Genomic DNA, 19,956 nt, shown 5'->3' with positions numbered 1-19,956 from the left:
TGACTTGGTAACACAATGTCTGATTAAAAAATAAAGCAAACCAAACTGTGTTAAGCTATGTAGGCCCATGCTGAACTGTGCCTCTCAGGAAACATAGCCCCAGGAGCGAGGGGGCGGGGGGGAGAGGAAATAGGCAAATATGGCCTTACTGCCCCCACAGAACCTGCCATGAGCTGGTTCAGTTCTCAGCATAAGCTATAGCAGTCCAAGAGTAACTGAGCCCAAAACACTGTAGACACGTCTCCTCTTCCCACAGCAAATCCATTCCCACCCCCACGCTGCCCAGGGACCCAACCGCATGCTGTTCAGGGAACCCCCTCACCCCCTGTTTGTGCTGGGGAAACTTGGCTGCTTTCCAGTCCCATTGGGCTGCCGAAGTGGTGTAAAGGGGCCAGAATGCAGCCCAAAAGGAGTTGGCCTTCAAGTGGGATCGCATGCAGAAAGAGCTGTGGCTTTGGATTTCCTGTACACAGAGAGTGGTGTGAAGATGGCTGTGGGGCTAGAGGAGAAATTCATGTCGGAGTGGCACCACTGGCTGGGGTACAACAGGGAAGGAGACCAGGGTGGATACGCAGGGAGGAGCAGAGCTATGCAGGGCCTTGAAGGCAAGGACAAGACGCTTAAATTTGGTGTGGTAGAGGAAAGGGAGCCAATGGAAGGATACAAAGAGCAGAATGACACCGTCAGATTGACAGGCAAGGAAGATGACTTTAGCAAGTCCTCTGTCTGGGTTGGAATGGAGGACATGTCTCAGGGAGGCTACAGAGGGGAAGCTTGCTGTAATCAAGAGAGGAGGAGCTGGGCAAAAGGTTTAGTTGTAGGAGTAGAAAGGTGGCACCAAGAGCATGTCATTTTCAGCTGAGGCTTCAAGAGGCACAATCCATCCCAGAGCCAATGAAGCTCTGGACCATCTTCAACACAGGGCTATGCCTGTCAGGCACAATTGAGCCTTTAGGATGGTTGGGGAAAGGTTTGGGTTGTGACTTATTTTAAGGGAACTTGTTTTCCTGGTCTTATGATAAAAATAATATTTTCCACTTCTATAACCTTTCCAACCAAGGACCCCAACATGCTAACAAACGTTAATGAATTAAGTCTCACAGCACTCCTATGAGGCAGTGATGTATCATTCTCCCTATTTAATAGGTGGAGAAACTTGGCATAAAGAAGTTGTGACTTGCCTATGGTTACACAGTCACTCTGTGGCAGAGGCAGGAATGGGGAACCCAGAACTCCCAACTGCCAATCCTCTACTAGGTCACATGCTATTCTGCTAAATACAATGCAAACTATTTCACAGATGACAAAGGAAAATATTCTTGCTGTGTTAAAATACCCTGTAAAACCACCTATTTAATATTTTACATGCAAAATATAATTCCATAATAGAAGAGACTATTTATTTTGTTCCTTGTGGGATAGGACGTTGTTTGACCATGCCATGCATCACCTTATGTACATAGAAACCTTAGAGTTTCTGTACCAGGAATTATACAGCACTTTCTTCCTTGTGGCATTTGTATCATTCGCTACTTTAAAGGGACGTTTGTATATTTAAAATCTTATCAGCTCAGGAGGCTAAACAATTATAGCAACAAACAAACTAGTAATATGCAGCAAGTGCTGTAGCATGAGGTACAGTGGATTGTCACATGGATTTAACCCTGATTCAATGGCCACTGGATTCAGTGGAAAGACTTTGATTGACTTCAGTGTGTTTTGGACCAGGCCTTTAGTTGCCTTTAGATTTTAAGACAAATCAAACAGTCACATATCATGTCACACTCATGACTGACATGGTCATCAGTGGGAATTCCATCTAGACACTGAACGCAGTGTATGGTCAAATATTTTTATTGTGTACTACAGGACCTGTATTTTTAAAAAAATCTTTATATACTTTTTGAAGATCAGGAACCACAACTCACAAAGTCATTGTTGCCACATCTGTTCTAGTTAAGGTGGATTAATTTTTAAATTTATGTTTCATGAAAACAGTTTTAAAAAAATATGAAACCAGGACAGAAACTCCTCCTGAAACATATTTCTCAGTGACGTGCCCCTTACATTCATGGTGTTTTAGAAGGAGCATTTTTCCTGGTGTGAACTTGGGGCTGGGGGCCAAGAGCTCCAGCTATGCTGCTGACTTACTGTGTGGCCTTGGGTGGGTCACTTGACCTCTCTGAATGGCTGGTTCAAACACAGCCAGGGTGTAACAGAATCCTTGTTGGTTCCCCTCTGTGAGGATGGGAGAACCTGACCATGCCCAGTTATCTACACTGGGGAGTCCAGCACAGGCTCTACTTCCTTACTATTTGCATGGCGGGGGAGGGGGTTGCTATGCCTTTTGTGGGCTTTCTTAAGTCTCTCCAGATGGGGAATCAAAATGAAAATGACAAACCCCAACACATTCAAGGATAATCCCTCCCTGTAACCCCAGCAAAAGGGGTGGGGGGAGGGCAGGGTGAGTCTACAGTGCTGCCACTGATCCGGCACTAATGTAGTGAGTTGTGTGGAAATTGCTCTGGCTGGGCTTCTGAGTCAGGGCTCAGCCTGTCTGCCTTACCTTGGGAGTGCACTGTACGCCCCTCAGGGGCGGACTCAAGGTCTCCTAGCTAGGTGTTCCTGCTGCAGCTTCAGGAATCACTCCTGAAGTCTGTTGCTTAGGGCAATCTGACTCCTCCCCCACCCCACTGCATTTCTTCCCCTTTAAAGGCCTCCTCCCTATCGTGAATGATCGACAGGACCGGAGATGGGGGGGCTATCCCTATCTTCAGGGGCACTCTGGCACCTCCCTCGTCTGTGTGGGGTCTATACACTCCATCACACAGCACCCTTGTGAACCCATTTGGTTGGGCTGTTCCCTTCCACATAATCAAATCAATACTCCCCAGTCCATACTTTTAATTAAAATTGTGAGAGGGGATACAGAGGGAGGGACAAGCAGGAGATGAAGCAGGAGGAAAAGAAGGGATGCAGAATCATTTTGAAATCCTTTATGCATCTCTCTCTCTCCTTTCCATATGAAAAGAATAAAGCCAACTGTATCTATATTTATTTGGATTCATATGAAACACCTAGTGGGATTTCATTGACATCAGACAGATTATGTGAGACACAATCTTAATTTACATATTATTTAGAGCTGATACAAGGAGAAATTTTTAGCTAGATGAGAATCAAATGAAAATGTTGTGTGAGCTCTTGGTGCTGGCCCTCAGAGTAGTTTTAACGTTTTAGGGGGGGAAATGATCAAGGCAGCTAATAGAAAACAATTGCAGTTTTTAAGAGGAGGGAGATGAAGCTAAAAACTGATTCAGGAAGTTACCAAAACTGGTCATTGTAATAACAATAATAAATATCCCCTGATGGCTATGAATCAAGTTTGCAAAAGTCTCTCACTTATTTAGGAGCAGTGGCTACCTACATTTCAATGGACAATTATCACAGAAAGTACAAAATGTCCTCTTCCCTAGGGTAGTCGTAGAAACAGAAAAGTAAACTGACTCAGAGTGTCATATGAGTCAACTATGTGGTGCAGCTTCAAAAAAGGTTAGTATTCTGGGGTGTATTAACAGAAATGTTGTATGTAAGACACGGGAGGTATTTGTCTCGCTTGACTCACCACTGGTGAGCTATGTTCCCTGTAAGCGGCGCAGTTGGGCGGCTACCCAGCAGAGCTTCAAGTGCCATGCAGCTGATCATCAGAGCACACACACATCCAGCCAGCAGCGTGTGTTCAGGTGCCCCTCCACACCCTCTCCACCCACCCACCCACCCCCTGCTGCTTTGCGGCCATGTTGCTCCTGCAGCTGCTCCCAGGACCCTCCTGGTGGCTGTGCAGAGCAGGAGGAAGTGGCGGGGGGGAGGGGGAAGGAGGGTGCTGATGTCAGGGTGTCCCTCTCCCCTGTACTCCGTCTCCACAGAGCAGGGTAGAGGGGTCAGGACTCAGGACTCGCAGCAGCTCTGAGGTCTGAACAAGCCTTCAGGTGAGTGAGTGCCTTAAAGAGAGACAGCACACAGTCTCTCAGAGACTTCCCCAGCAGTCAGCACACCATCTCTCTCTCTCTCTCTCTCTCTCTCACACACGCGCACACAAACACACACACACACACTCTGTCTTTCCCCCTCCCCATGTACCCCATCTCCGCAGAGCGGGGCAGGAGGACATGGTTCAGGAGGAGGAGAGCTTTCAGTGAGTGCTTTAAAGAGACAGCGGACAGGTGTCTCTCAGAAACTTCCCCAGCAGCCAGCACACACACACACACACCGAGTCTCTGTGTCTCTCTCTCACACACACAGAGTCTGTGTATCTTACACACACACACTGTCTCTGTGTGTCTCTCTTTCACACACACAGAGTCTCTGTCACACAGTCTCTCACACACAGTCTGTGTTTCTCTCTCACACACACAGAATTGTGACACATACACACACACTGTCTGTGTCACACACCTCCCAACACTGTTGTTGTTGTTGTTACTTCTTGGTACTTCCTGCAATGCACATATATTCTCTGTAATTTTATTCTTTCAAAGTGCTGTTATTTGAGTTTTTTGACTGGTCTATGCATTTCATAACTTTTATTTCGCTCTCCCACTTAAATTTAATTCTCTGAGTAGTGAGTTCTAAAATCCTTCCTTGTCCTGGCTGGAGTAATTATCCCTACTGGTAATTTCTTTAAAATATATATTATACCTAAGTTTTTTGTTTCTACTGGTGGCGCACATCCGCACATTACCTTGGTGCACATAACAATATTTAGTCTGCACATGGATAGAAAAAATTAGAGGGAACATTGCTGGTGAAGCCTCAGCTGAAGTACTGTATCCAGTTCTGGACACCACATTTTAGGAAATTGGACAAATTGGAGAGAGTCCAGAACAGGGCAACAAAAATGATAAAGGGTTTGGAAAATCTGAACTATGAGGAAAGGTTAAAAAAACCTGGGATGTTTAGCCTTGAGAAAAGAATACTGACAGGGGGGACCTGTTAACAGTCTTCAGATGTGTTAAGGGCTCTTAGAAAAAGGATAGTGCTCAATTGTTCTCCATGTCCACTGAAGGTAGGACAAGAAATAATGGGCTTAATTTACAGCAAGGGAGATTTGGTTAGATATTAGTAAAAACTTTCTAACTATAGGGTATAGTTAAGCTCCGGAATAGGCTTCCAAGGGAGGTTGTGGAATCCCCAGCATTGGAGGTAAGGGCCGAGAATTTCTTTAACGATTTGTTCTGGTGCAGCCTCCAGATGATGTTGTATGATGTGTGTCCTCCCCAGGCTTTTGCAGAACACCTGAACGTACTGAAGTCTCAGATCATTTGCAAAAACTAGGTCTTCTATTCTGGTGCAAGAGCCCCATTCAATGGCTTGAGTCCAGACTCTGGGCTAGCAGCTACCTCAGGTCCTAGTTCAGGGCTCGCCAGCCAGGGATCTATCAGGAGGACTCCAAGTCTTCCATGACTTGAGAAAATGTACATGATAAATCTTTGTCTCCTTCCTCTTGCTGGGTAGCTTGATTTCTAAATCAAACAGGCCATTTGACTCAGAGAATGGTAACAGGAGCAACACCCTGTCTCTGGGGTGGAAGGTTTGTAAGTACGCCCTGTGGATGTTCTTGCCTCTGTTGAACCTGGATGAGGTCCTCCTCTGCGAAAGTGCTCAACTTCTTCAGACGTTCCCGTAGTCAGAAGATGTATTGGGTTTCCCCAAGCACGTTTCACCTTACTCCTTCCATCCCTCTAGCAACACATCCAAGATACCTTGGGGCTGGCATTCATAGAGCAGTTCAAAAGAAACCCGTGGAGAGTTGGGGTACCTCTCGCATGACAAACAGAAGTGGTGGGAGGAGCCGGTCCCAGTGTCTGTCCCAACAAACCTCTTCAACATCTCTTTTAACATCTTTTTAAAACTTTCCACCAGGCCATCAGTTGATGGATGGTACATTGATGGGCCTTGATTTTAAGTAGCTCAGGTTGCTGCAGTGGGGTTTGTACATGTTTTCTGTCATGCCCAGGGTGCAGCATCTGCCCTAGTTGGTGAGCGGCTGGAGGCAGTGTGTGTCCCATCTCCAGCGACCCCTTTGCTGTGAGAAAATTTTCCATCAGTTGTACCACATCCAACAATGAGTCAGGGCAATGCTGGAAAACGCACTCCTGGCCCCTCACCAGAAGTATAGACAAGAATTGCTCTGTGAGGACCAATTCTGCAAATTGAAGTCTGGTGTGTTCCTTGGGGTGAAGCCACCATCAGCAGTCCTCTTTTAAACACTGCATCACCACTCGCAGGCATGCCTCCTTGGGGTAGGCCTCCAGCCTAAAGCGGTACCTAAGTGTCTCTTCGCATATATCCAGATAATCTGAAATAGCTGTCTCCAACCAACGGTAGTCTCTAGCTTGCTCTAGATCAAGGTTATTTTAGGCTGGTTGTGCCTGTCCTGTCAGGTAGAGAGCTAAAACTAATGCCCAGCACTCTGGAGGCCATTGAGAGGCCAACACTACCCCTGACAGGAGCTGAGGAATGCCTCTGGATCATGGTTTAAATCATAGAATATCAGGGTTGGAAGGGACCTCAGGAGGTCATCTCGTCCAACCCCCTGCTCAAAGCAGGACCAATCCCCAATTAAATCATCCCAGCCAGGGCTTTGTCAAGCCTGACCTTAAAAACTTCTAAGGAAGGAGATTCTACCACCTCCCTAGGTAACGCATTCCAGTGTTTCACCACCCTCCTAGTGAAAAAGTTTTTCCTAATATCCAACCTAAACCTCCCCCACTGCAACTTGAGACCATTACTCCTTGTCCTGTCATCTTCTACCACTGAGAATAGTCTAGAACCATCCTCTTTGGAACCACCTCTCAGGTAGTTGAAAGCAGCTATCAAATCCCCCCTCATTCTTCTCTTCTGCAGACTAAACAATCCCAGTTCCCTCAGCCTCTCCTCATAAGTCATGTGTTCCAGACCCCTAATCATTTTTGTTGCCCTTCGCTGGACTCTCTCCAATTTATCCACATCCTTCTTGTAGTGTGGGGCCCAAAACTGGACACAGTACTCCAGATGAGGCCTCACCAATGTCGAATAGAGGGGAACGATCACGTCCCTTGATCTGCTCGCTATGCCCCTACTTATACATCCCAAAATGCCATTGGCCTTCTTGGCAACAAGGGCACACCGCTGACTCATATCCAGCTTCTCGTCCACTGTAACCCCTAGGTCCTTTTCCGCAGAACTGCTGCCTAGCCATTCGGTCCCTAGTCTGTAGCTGTGCATTGGGTTCTTCCGTCCTAAGTGCAGGACCCTGCACTTATCCTTATTGAACCTCATCAGGTTTCTTTTGGCCCAATCCTCCAATTTGTCTAGGTCCCTCTGTATCCTATCTCTGCCCTCCAACGTATCTACCACTCCTCCCAGTTTAGTATCATCCGCAAATTTGCTGAGAGTGCAATCCACACCATCCTCCAGATCATTTATGAAGATATTGAACAAAACCGACCCCAGGACCGACCCCTGGGGCACTCCACTTGACACCGGCTGCCAACTAGACATGGAGCCATTGATGGGTTTGGGCCCATCTTCAGCGGCACAGGTAGCAGCGCTCGTCTTGGCCGATTGGGCCATCCTAGGCCTTCCTGTTCAGGGAAAGGGGTTTTTAAATTGCAGCAGAAAGATACTCTGGCGATCTTGCTGGTGGGTCGCAATCGCTTTCAGAAGCTGCTGCGGCTGTGCTGGCTGGGCCTGCTGCTGGATCATCCACTGCGGCAACGTTCGCTGCTGAAATTGCTGTTGCTGGTTGGCCTGCTGCTGTTGTCATTCTACCATCCACTTACACCGGTGCTCAGGGTCCATATCGACTGATAATCCCTCCCCAAGGACTGGTGTGAAACCTGTTTCTGTCTCAAGGCCTTGTATCAGGCGTAGGACATCTTGCCGTATTCTCCACCACTTGTAGTCAGCTGGCTCGCAGCTTGGGCTCAGCCATCATCTCTTTAAAACTCATGCCCTAGGGTCCTTTCTGGAATCCCCACTCCTGAGCACTTTTTCCAGCGGGAGATGGGCTTACTTCCAGGGTCCTTTCTGATTCTAATTACCTCCTGTTCTTGGCACCGCTCCTCAGGTCCAGCTACGGGGAACTGACAGAGAGTGGATATCAGATCCCTTCTCAGGGCTGCAGTGTCTGTCTGCCCTACTCTAAGAGGGGGCAGGAAGGAAAAGCCAGTCACTGTCTTGGGCTGGACTCCCCTGGCTACTGGGCTTGCTAGTGGTCTCCAGCAGCCTCTCTTCTTGGGCAAACTTCCCCACATTGTCTGTGACCCACTTCACCTTTTGAAGCTCCCCTTCTCCAAATAGAGCATCCTCTACAGGTGTGCCTAATTGGCACTGCCTGAGTGCAGGGACACTTGTTCGGCTTGCTGTCAGTGGGATGGGGGGCGGGGGTGTCCCATCACAGCAGGGGGTTGATGGGATGATGGGGGGGCTGATGGAGCAGAGGGGAGTGGAGGGGAGTGTGGGCATCATTTTTATCATAGATGTACCATGAGGCTCAGAGAGTGACAAGGCAGAGCTGCTGTGGTTAAGAAATTCCTTTGCTAAGCTAGTGTCCCTTGTTTTCCTGCCACATTGTCCCTGAAGTCAGTGCGAAATATAGCAGAAGAATGACTTCTCGTGTCTTGCTTACGTCATTCGTGCTAATACATCCCAGAGTGATGTTTGCTTTTTTTGCAATAGTGTTACACTGTTGACACATATTTAGCTTGTGATCCACTACTATGATGACCCCCAGTTCCCTTTCTGCAGTATTCTTTCCTAGGTAGTCATTTCCCATTTTGTATGTGTGCAACTGATTGTTCCTTCCTAAGCAGAGTACTTTGCATTTCTCCTTATTGAATTTCATCCTTTTTACTTCTGACCATTTCTCCAGTTTGTCCAGATCATTTTGAATGTTAATACTATCCTCCAAGCACTTACAGCCCCTCCCAGCTTGGTATCGTCCGCAAACTTTAGAAGTGTATTCTCTATGCCATTATCTAAATCATTAATGAAGGTATTGAACAGAACAGGACCCAGAACTGATCCCTGTGGGACCACACTCGATATGGCCTTCCAGCTTGAACCAGTGATAACTATTCTCTGAGAATGGTTTTCCAACCAGTTATGCACCCACCTTATAGTAGCTCTATCTAGGTTGCATTTCCCTAGTTTGTTTATGAGAAGGTCATGCAAGACAGTACCAAAAGCCTTACTAAAGTCAAGATATACCACATCTACCGCTTATTCCCCTATCCACAAGGTTTGTTACCCTGTCAAAGAAAGCTATTAGGTTGGTTTGACATGATTTGTTCTGGACAAATCCATGCTGACTGTTCCTTATCACCTTATTATCTTCTAGGTGTTTGCAAATTGATTGTGGAGAAGTCTGATTTATGTAACTGTGCACATGAGCACTGATCTATTGTTGGCAAAGGGATCTGTGTGGGCATTCAGACAAAGGAAGAACCAAACCAATAGGCTCAAATATATATTTATAGAAGAGAGAAAATACAGGACAAAAGTTATGACACAGAGCATGGAGGGAGGGGGACCTGCTCATGTCATTGCAGAACAGAGGCAAGGGAAAAGCCCTGTGCTCTCATAAGCAATAATGATACATTGAGTGCACACTAGAGGATTTCGTGAGAATGGATATACCAGTATAATTATAATGGCAAAACCCGTCTAGTGTAGACAAGTCCTAAATGACTCTGACACCCCAGAACAAGTGTGAAACACACTAGCAGCATGGGGAAACATGCAGTGCTGCATCCAATATTGTCCCTGGTCTATGGAGAGAGAGCACCTCATTCTTCAGTATTATCAAGCCGGCATTGTATTATCTATTCCCCTCCTTCTTTGTCATTCTAAAAGGATTGCAGTTTAAGGGATATTTTATGGTATGTCAGCAAGGAGCCGTCCACTGAAGAGCAAACAGGCTGATGGTGTTTAGAAACTCCCCTAGATACGGCAGAACCTTTGTTTGATTTCTTACTGGACAGCATGACAAGGAAGAAAAATTTAGGTGGAGCTGAAGCAGACTGAGGCAAATAAGACCCAGATCTTCTTTCAGTTCACATCCTAGGACTATGGATGGCAGGATTCTAGGGAAGAGGCAGAACATTTTTCTTCTTTTGGTTTTGTTAGGAAGAATATCTGGTAAGAACACTCTTTTATTCCATTGCTAAATTTAAATCATTCTTGTCTGTTATAGTTTCTCTTAAGGGACCTAAAGCATATTTTTGAGATCAGAACTTTTGACAAAAGAGTTCAAGGAACAGCTGTTTTGTTACTGGACTGCAGTGAGCCATGGGGCTGCATCAGTATAACTGTCAGGAGATTTCAGCCCATTGTGATCATTTATATACCATTACAATAATATTATGCTGGATGCTGTGCTACAGAATAACGTCCACAGTTCAAGATGATAGTATTGGGGTGGGAAAGCAGGTGAATTTTCAAAAAAGCAAAGTCAGTTCACTTTAGGCAGCTCCAGGTTTTGTTCATATTTCATTTGTGGGTTAATTGAATTAAAAAAAATTGAAGTTTTTAAAATGACATGAACTTGATCTATGTTTGTAGCAAGTTTTAAGAAGACCTTGCCATAAAGACATGTATAGAGCCCAGTTCTCCACCACCTTAAAGCTTGTGTAAATGGTAACGTTTTATACCCTCTTCTGATCTGGTTGCTTTTTAAACACTGATGTAGTCATTTACACTAAAAATCAGACTGGTAGTGGTTTATACCCACTTTGCACAGATATAAATGACTGTACCAGGTACACAGCGGTAAGAATCAGGCCAGTAGAATTTAGACTTTTTTTCTAGGTTGATGTTAGTGGTAACTTTAACAGTTGGTGAATTAAAAACCAACAATCAACCAACCAAACCCCCTCACCCACCCCCCACAAAACCCAGACCATGGCATGTTAACTTGGCAATATCAGTATTTGGGTTCAGCATGAAAGCATTACAGATACACAAAGAATAGACCTTCTAACAAGCAGCAAAGAAGAATGGATTGCTTACAGCAGAGGTTTCTTAAACTGTTGTCCATGAACCACTAAGCACTGGCTGGTGCTTGCAGAGAGCTGGCTGGTCACACATTGCTGGCTCTCCTCCTTTTTTTCTAGTCACTAAATTGCTTTAAAAACAGTGTTGCCAACTCTCATGAGTCTCATGATATTTGGTGTTTTCCCCTGTAAGTCCCAACTGCTTTAATCTGTAGATTGCATGAGGATCTCAGCTTTCAAGAGAGTAAAATTTGAGTGTACCATAAAGGCTCAGAAATCAGAAGGCAAAGCAAGAGGTCTCAAGATTTTTTTTTTAAAGAAATTCATAATTTTTAATAAAAAGAAAAGGAGGACTTGTGGCACCTTAGAGACTAACATATTTATTTGAGCATAAGCTTTCGTGAGCTATAGCTCACTTCATCGGATGCATTCAGTGGAAAATACAGTGGGGAGATTTATATACATAGAGAACATGAAACAATGGGTGTTACCATACACACAGTAACAAGAGAGTGATCACTTAAGGTGAGCTATCACCAGCAGGAGAGCGGGTGGGGGGGGGAACATTTTGTAGTGATAATCAAGGTGGGCCATTTCTAGCAGTTGACAAGAACGTCTGAGGAACAGTGCGGGGTGCGGGGGGGGGGGGAATAAACATGAGGAAATAGTTTTACTTTGTGTAATGACCCATCCATTCCCAGTCTTTATTCAAGCCTAAGTTAATTGTATCCAGTTTGCAAATTAATTCCAATTCAGCAGTCTCTCGTTGGAGTCTGTTTTTGAAGTTTTTTTGTTGAAGAATTGCCACTTCTAGGTCTGTAATTGAGTGACCAAAGAGATTGAAGTGTTCTCCGACTGGTTTTTGAATACAGTATCCCCGATAATGTCACGGCAAACATGGTGGCTGCACTTTGTGACTTTGTCCTTACCCATAACTATTTCACATTTGGGGACAATGTATACCTTCAAATCAGTGGCACTACTATGGGTACCTGCATGGCCCCACAGTATGCCAACATTTTTATGGCTGACTTAGAACAACGCTTCCTCAGCTCTCGTCCCCTAGTGCCCCTACTCTACTTGCGCTACATTGATGACGTCTTCAGCATCTGGACCCACGGAAAAGAAGCCCTTGAGGAATTCCACCATGATTTCAACAATTTCCATCCCACCATCAACCTCAGCCTGGACCAGTCCACACAAGAGATCCACTTCCTGGACACTACGGTGCTAATAAGCGATGGTCATATAAACACCATCCTATACCGGAAACCTACTGACCGCTATTCCTACCTACATACCTCCAGCTTTCACCCTGACCACACCACACGATCCATTGTCTACAGCCAAGCTCTACGATACAACTGCATTTGCTCCAACCCCTCAGACAGAGACAAACACCTACAAGATCTCTATCAAGCATTCTTACAACTACAATACCCACCTGCTGAAGTGAAGAAACAAATTGACAGAGCCAGAAGAGTACCCAGAAGTCACCTATTACAGGACAGGCCCAACAAAGAAAATAACAGAACGCCACTAGCCATCACCTTCAGCCCCCAACTAAAACCTCTCCAGCGCATCATCAAGGATCTACAACCTATCCTAAAGGACGACCCATCACGCTCACAGATCTTGGGAGACAGGCCAGTCCTTGCTTACAGACAGCCCCCGAACCTGAAGCCAATACTCACCAGAAACCACAAACCACACAACAGAACCACGAACCCAGGAACCTATCCTTGCAAAAAAGCCCGTTGCCAAGTGTATCCACTTATCTATTCAGGGGACACCATCACAAGGCCTAATAACATCAGCCACACTATCAGAGCCTCGTTCACCTGCACATCTACCAATGTGATATATGCCATCATGTGCCAGCAATGCCCCTCTGCCATGTACATTGGTCAAACTGGACAGTCTCTACGTAAAAGAATAAATGGACACAAATCAGATGTCAAGAATTATAACATTCATAAACCAGTCGGAGAACACTTCAAACTCTCTGGTCACTTGATTACAGACCTAAAAGTTGCAATTCTTCAACAAAATAACTTCAAAAACAGACTCCAACGAGAGACTGCTGAATTGGAATTAATTTGCAAACTGGATACAATTAATTTAGGCTTGAATAGAGACTGGGAATGGATGGGTCATTGCACAAAGTAAAACTATTTCCACATGTTTATTTCCCCCCCCCCCACCCCGTGCACCCTCCACTGTTCCTCAGACGTTCTTGTTAACTGCTGGAAATGGCCCACCTTGATTATCACTACAAACGGTTTTTTCTTCCCCCGCCCCCCCACTCTCCTGCTGGTATTAGCTCATCTTAAGTGATCGCTCTCCTTACAGTGTGTATGCTAACACCCATTTTTTCATGTTCTGTGTGTATATAAATCTCCTCACTGTATTTTCCACTGAATGCATCCGATGAAGTGAGCTGTAGCCCACGAAAGCTTATGCTCAAATAAATTGGTTAGTCTCTAAGGTGCCACAAGCACTCCTGTTCTTTTTGCAGCACAGCTGCTGCTCTGAAACCCTTCACAGAAGTGTAATTTTACTTTCCTTTTCAAATATGCAGGGGCAAAAACGCTGTCACTTAATGGCTTGCCTGCTACAGTCAACGTGACAGAAAATGCTTCAGCTTATGTTTTGGTTCATACGTTTAGTGTTACGTCATCACCATCGCCTTCTGAAGTGGCTTCAGGATATCCTTTAATAATAAACTCAAATCCACTTACGAACGCTTTTCGGATTGATCCTGGAGCTACACGTACTTACAAGGTAAGTTTTCAATTCAACTTGGGCAATGTGTTTAGTCTGTAGACTGATGCTTACTCTTTGGATTACTGGGAGCTGATATTGGTACAGTATTTATTCATGTATCATTTAATTGTAAGAGTTGCAAAAGCAGATCAAGGTATCTATTACAGGAAATTCAAGTCTTATAGCACCCAAATAGCTGATAGTGCTTCTAGGCTTTTTATTGGTTTTCAAACACCATATTTGTTCCACGTATCACAGAAGTAATTGTTTTAAAAAATGCTAAGGCGAATAAAAGCACCTGGGGCCTGATTCTGATCTTACCTACCCCCATGTGGATTAGGTAATGTAAAATCAGAATCAGGCCCCCATTGAATCCAACTTGTTGCACTGTAACAGAATTTTACTAACTCACCTTAATGGGGAAGATTGTCAACCTTACTTAAGCTGAATCCAGTTTAATCAGCCCCTTGAAGGCTCCCTCAGTACTGAGGAATCCTTGGACTTCATAGAGCTGCCAAAGAGATGGTTTGCCACCCTCCTGGCTGCTGATTCAGATGGCATGTTTGGGGAAGGGAGGTATAGCTTGGGCCCCAGATATCCTCAGTTACTGGCAGGGCCCTTGGGGGCTCTGCACAGCAGCACAGCTGGAACAAGCTAGAGCAGTTCTCCAGGTTCCCTAACTTACTGGGAGGCAGTACAGATCAGCTGCAGGATCCGAGGGACAAGAAGGTAGCTTAAAGCAGAAAGGTGCAGCAATGCCAGATTGAGGCCTGGCTTACCCCTAAAAAAATAGATTGACTTAGCTTTATCTCTCAGGGCTGTGAAAATTTTCACACCCTCTGTGATGTAGTTAGGTCGACCTAACCCCCATGGTAGATGCAGCTAGATCAACAGAAGAATTCTTCCATCACCCTAGCTACCGCCTCTCCAAGATTTTTCACACTTGCTATCTGGTCACCCCAAAGAGAAACCCCCCTTCTGTAAATGTATGAAGCATCTACACTGCAGAACCATACCTGTGCTGCTGTAGTGTAGATGTGCCCTGAAATCTGTCCCAATGACTCCATTGTGAATTACTAAGTTCTGCAAACTAGTAGGCAAGTGAACAAACATGATTTAAAAAGCTAGGATGATGTGGCACAAATGTAATTAGCTCATTTACTGGACAAGTGTAGTTAGTGTTAATTATTTATGCTATTGCATAATATTCTAATGAACGTGTAGTACCGTATTTTGTAAAAGTAATGAACTCCTAATAATGAGATACCCCAGAACTACACTCTACTATTAAGTCTTTGCTGAGATATGGGGAAGGCTGTTTTCATGCATGAATTATGGGGGCTGACAATTAGAATCTCTGTTTTCACAGCCCTCTGCTGCTGTGGTGCGAGAGCGGGAGGAGAGCATAGGGAGATTCTTACCTACCCTCCACCCACAGAACAAAAGCAGCAGAGCAGGTTCCCCACACATTATGCAGGAACATGCTAGCCCATGCACCAAGTCTCCTGCTTTGAGCAGTATATAGCTAAGGCTCCCCCTCTCCAGGCCCACAGCAGCAGCAATCGGTAGTTGGAGGTAGAATTGTTCCTGCTCAGAGGCACAAAGAGTGGTCCAGCTCACCTCCAGATGACATGCTGTATTTCTCCATCGTGCTCTGTAAGGACAATTGAGCATCTCTTTCCTCTTCATTGGAGAGGCATCTAAAAACAGCAGCATCAAAGCTGAATATATAGCTTCCCACACTGTTCATGAAATCAGTGAAAATGTTTAATTGTTGTGAATTGGAGGTATATTTCTATTAAGCAGGACCCAATCTGCTTAGAAACATCTAGATTCTCATTTAGACTGTGTGACAGAGTGGCACCCACCTCCCACGAGCACACCCTGGTTGAGGGTGTGCATGCCTGTGATTTTTTTCTCTGCTCACAGCGACCCATCAGCCACTGCGCTTGTTAAGTGGGGCTTCGGTGACTCAGCCCTCTGGCCAAGTCACACTCTCTCCGTGTGCAAAACAAGCAAAGCCCTTCTGGGGGATACAGTCCAAAATGTCCTTCAGTCCTCCCTGGACTCAGTCTTTAATAGTCCAACAGGGACCTACTGCAGTACCCCCTCAGTTGGTGCATCTTCCTGTAGCCCTCCGTCTTTAACCAGTCCAACATGGCACCTTTTTATATGTATTTATTCCTATATACAATAATTACAGATTTGATTGCATAGTGTGCTACTAATAATTTGTTACATTTCAGGTTGTTACCACTGGAGATCCTGTTCTAGATTATGAAACTATGCCAAACAGCTTTGATTTGCAGATTTATGTCAGTGATACAGCTGGGGCAAGTGACCTTCAAATACTTACTGTCCAAATAACAGATGTTAATGAACCTCCTGTGTTTCGTGGCAATTTGGCAAACCAAAGTAAGAGAACTGCTTGGAAGTAACAAAAGAGACTAATGCTTGAAATTACAACATTGGGAAACTAAACCTTAATCACTAAATGTTATAGACGGAATGCCTAGCAATGCTTATAGTTAAGATTGGCCAAATACTTCCATTCTAGAGGGTCACTGTGGTTGTTACCTGTTTTATGTTTTCAGCTGAAATTTAGTGATTGATCTCATGCAGGGAGTGACGTCCCTCCTTGAGACTTGCACTAAAAATGGATCAGGCATTTTCAAATACCAAAAGAGTGAAAAGAAAGCAGTACTAGTGATAACAATAAATATTTATGAGCTTTTTTGATTCGTTGAAGTGTCTTAGTGGCAGCTGTTAGAGACTTCCCATTTGATAGGGAGGTAGGGTGGGATCCATAAAAGTACATAAACATCCGAGTCCTATTTTTAGGCATCACAGCAATCCACAAAACTCCCCTTGGCTGCGCCTAACCATCTAGGCACCTAAAGTCTCTTGCCATCTAAGTTTCTGCATCTGAACCTCCTTCTACGCATCCGGGTGCCAATCTCCCACCTAAGCCACACAGTGATTGACAAACCAGGGGAAAGACAAACTGTTTGGCCACCTAAATCATTTGTGGGGCCTGATTAGAGGTTGCCTAATTCCACATGAAACAGCTGGGGTGGGGGCAGGAAAAGAGGCCCTCCCTTATAACCTTTAGCATAGTGGCTAGGGTTCTGTGCTGGGATGGGGGCAATGCTCAGTTTAAGTCCTCTCTCTGCCTGATGAGGAGAAGCATAGGCACTGACTGCATAGGTCCTCTGGGGCTGGAGCACCCACGGAACAAAAATAGTGGGTATTCAGCACCCACCCGCCGATCAGCTGTTTGGCAGCGAGCAGAAGGTGCTGGGGGGAGAGGACGGAGTGGGGCCAGGAAGAGGAAGAGCGAGGGTGGGGTTTTGGGGGAAGTGGCATGGCCTCTGGGCAGAGTGGGGGTGGAGCATCCACCCAGAAAAATGAAAAATTGGTGCCTGTGAGCAGAAGGGATTTGAACAGGGATCTGCCACTTCTCAGGTGAGTGCCCTAGGCTATGCGGTCTCCCTCAATCTCTCCTGTTAAAGTTGTTCCACTTTAAATAATTGAACAATTAAATATTAATTGGGCCAGAAAAAGAGCCTATAGCCTGGTGGTTAGGGCACTCCCCTGAGAAGTGGCAGATCCCTGTTTGAATCCCTTCTTCTCACTGGGCACTTGAATTAGGGCTCTCCCACATCCCGGGCGAGTACCCTAACCTTGGGTTAAATATTAAGGGAGCTCCTTCTCCTGCCCATGCCTGGCTGTTGTGTGTGGATTTAGGCAGCCTCCGATTGTTCCCTGCATTGACTTAAGTGGCCAAACACCCACCTTCTCCCAGTTTGTAAATCACAAGCAAAGATAGGCCCCTCCTAGCAGCCCGGATTTAGGCATGGAAATCTGACCTGAGGGTGTTTGGCTTAAGACGTGCTCCCCACCCCCCATCAGCATCTCCCATTGGCTATTTTAGGCAGATCCCCACCTAGCCTGTTGGCTTTTGTGGATCACATTCTGAGGCACCTATCTATCTCCTCATATAGGAGTCTAGTGGCTAACCCAGGCCTTTCAGATTGCAGTGTTGCTCCTGTGTTTTTAGTCACCTAAAAGTTAGGCATTGTGATGCTGAGTGTCTCGACATTCGAGTTCCTTTTATGGAACCGGCATAGCCACTTGGTTATGGACATACTGTTTTGTGCCTTGTTGAAAACTGAATTGGATTTGGAGAAGCAACAAAGGTTTAAATAAATGTACTTTGTGCATGTGCAAGAGTTTCTGAAAGACAATAAAGCTAGTGCTCAGCCTGCGTGCACAGCAGTACAGTGAATCTGCATGTGTGTGAGAGAAATTTAAGTGGGAAATCAGTTTTAAATGTAAGGTCATGGAGATTATGATCTGTGATAGTGCATAAGGAAAGAGACAGGGTTCCAAAAATACTATCTCCATGTGATCGGTGATATTGGCCCAGCTCTGTGTGTGTGTGTGTGTGTGTGTGTGTGGGCGGGGGGGGGGTGCAATGTGTGGGAACTTGGAGCACCTCTGCTTCATTCACTGCAGCAATTGGTCAGGGTGTTGAGAAGGAGGCTGGAGTTCACAGAATCCCTTCCTCATTCAGGGTGGGGTTTGGAAGGAGAGCAGTGTATGTTCAGTACATGGCCCCACATCTCAAGGAGGATAAAAGTAAATATCAAACAGCTGCCTGGCTCACTGAGCACCTATCTAGCTCACTCAGTAATGAGGGGACCTGCAGAACTTATACCATGACATCATGGAACTGAAGGCTGTATAACATATACATATATAAAGGGGCAGAATTAAGGTTACAAGAGAAATCATAATTTTGTCACTTCCTGACTTTTAAGAGTTTCAGTTTGAAACTTCAGTGTTCTAACACGTGTGTGTGTGTGTGTGTGTGTGTGTATGTGTATGGAACAGCAATGAATTATTAAACATTCAAAGTTTTTTTTTTCCTACCCAAAAATACAGATGGGCCAGAGCCACAAAATACGGATCCAGCTTATGAACTCCTCAATAGTTGGGAGAATGGCAATGTTATTTCAGGATTTTGGCTCACTGGCAGAGGCCAGTGATGAAGTTTGGATCTAAGTTTAAATACTGATCCCTGCTAAAGTTAAGGATTAAGAGCCAGTGCAGGTTTTGGTTCAGGCCCTTTTCTAGCTGGAAAACAGCCAATTTAACAAATAACATGTAAGCATCCCTGGAGTTCTTGCTTCTTTACTATACTTTTTACAAGAGACAAAATAAACTCCTTGGAGAAGGGCCTGGGTCTTCAGAGCGTGGACAGTGCCTAGCATGTTGTGGGTGCTACTGTAAAAAATACTAATGAGATTTGACATGATGACGCTTCAGGGGATGGGCGCAGCATGAAACATGCTATATTTGGGAGCTTGTTAAAAATAATTGCATCAGTTTAACACTCAGCTAGAGCTGCAGTAAATCAGTGAACACAGACATAGGAGTTGTCTAACTGGGTGGGGTTAGTTATCAATACCAGCTGCCGTTAACACTGATGGCACATTCACTGGTTATTAAAATGTGTCTGTTTCTCATTAAACTTCATATTCATATCACTGTCATCTGGGAATCCTCATTCTGCTGTTTGGGGATTACTGCTGCTCCTTTGGGCACAAGCAGCCAGTCAGGGTCACGGACAGATTAATGTTCTACAAGCACAGGACACAGCAGACGTGAAAAAGTCTACAGTAAATAATGAGTTAAGGGTCCTCTTACTCATTAACTGCCCATACTAGCAATAATTCCTACACATCTTAGGAAAAGCTGGGATTCCCATGTTTCCAATGATGTAGCACATGAGATCCTAGTCCTAGCAGTTCATGATATGAACTGAATTGACGTAGACACAGTGAAGAAAAAGGACAAACACAAGGATGGATTTTAAAGCATCAGGCCACAACTTTATTACATTTAATACTTGGGAGGGCTGCTATCTATCCTGTTAGCCATACTCTCACCTACCAGGCATTTTAAGTGGTTCCAGTGTGGAGGCTAAAGGATTCCCTACCCAATAACCCACCACTCGTGTAGGCTCTCTTCATCTTACCCCTAGGACTCAGTTCATTTTTCTGAGTCCTACTCCTGCCCCCAAGGGGGACCAAGGGTACGAAAAGGGGGGAACCTCAGCCCACAAAGGCCTCAGGGTCTCCTCCTATCC

General features: G+C 45.2%; 1 protein-coding gene across 1 annotated transcript in view; it reads left to right on the top strand.

Moving 5' to 3' along the window:
* Nucleotides 1–298: 298 nt before the first annotated feature.
* The window catches only part of CDHR3 (cadherin related family member 3), a 74,571-nt gene continuing 54,913 nt past the window's right edge, over nucleotides 299–19,956 (top strand). The window contains 4 exon segments of the mRNA XM_074958274.1: nucleotides 299–831; nucleotides 10,061–10,182; nucleotides 13,618–13,820; nucleotides 16,049–16,217. Of these exon segments, the coding sequence (XP_074814375.1) occupies nucleotides 299–831; nucleotides 10,061–10,182; nucleotides 13,618–13,820; nucleotides 16,049–16,217 (1,027 nt within the window).

This window comes from Natator depressus, chromosome 1 (assembly GCF_965152275.1).
Source record: "Natator depressus isolate rNatDep1 chromosome 1, rNatDep2.hap1, whole genome shotgun sequence".
NCBI lineage: Eukaryota > Metazoa > Chordata > Testudines > Cheloniidae > Natator > Natator depressus.
The sequence above is the reverse complement of the archived record's forward strand: the minus strand, read 5'-3'. Positions and strand labels throughout refer to the sequence as shown.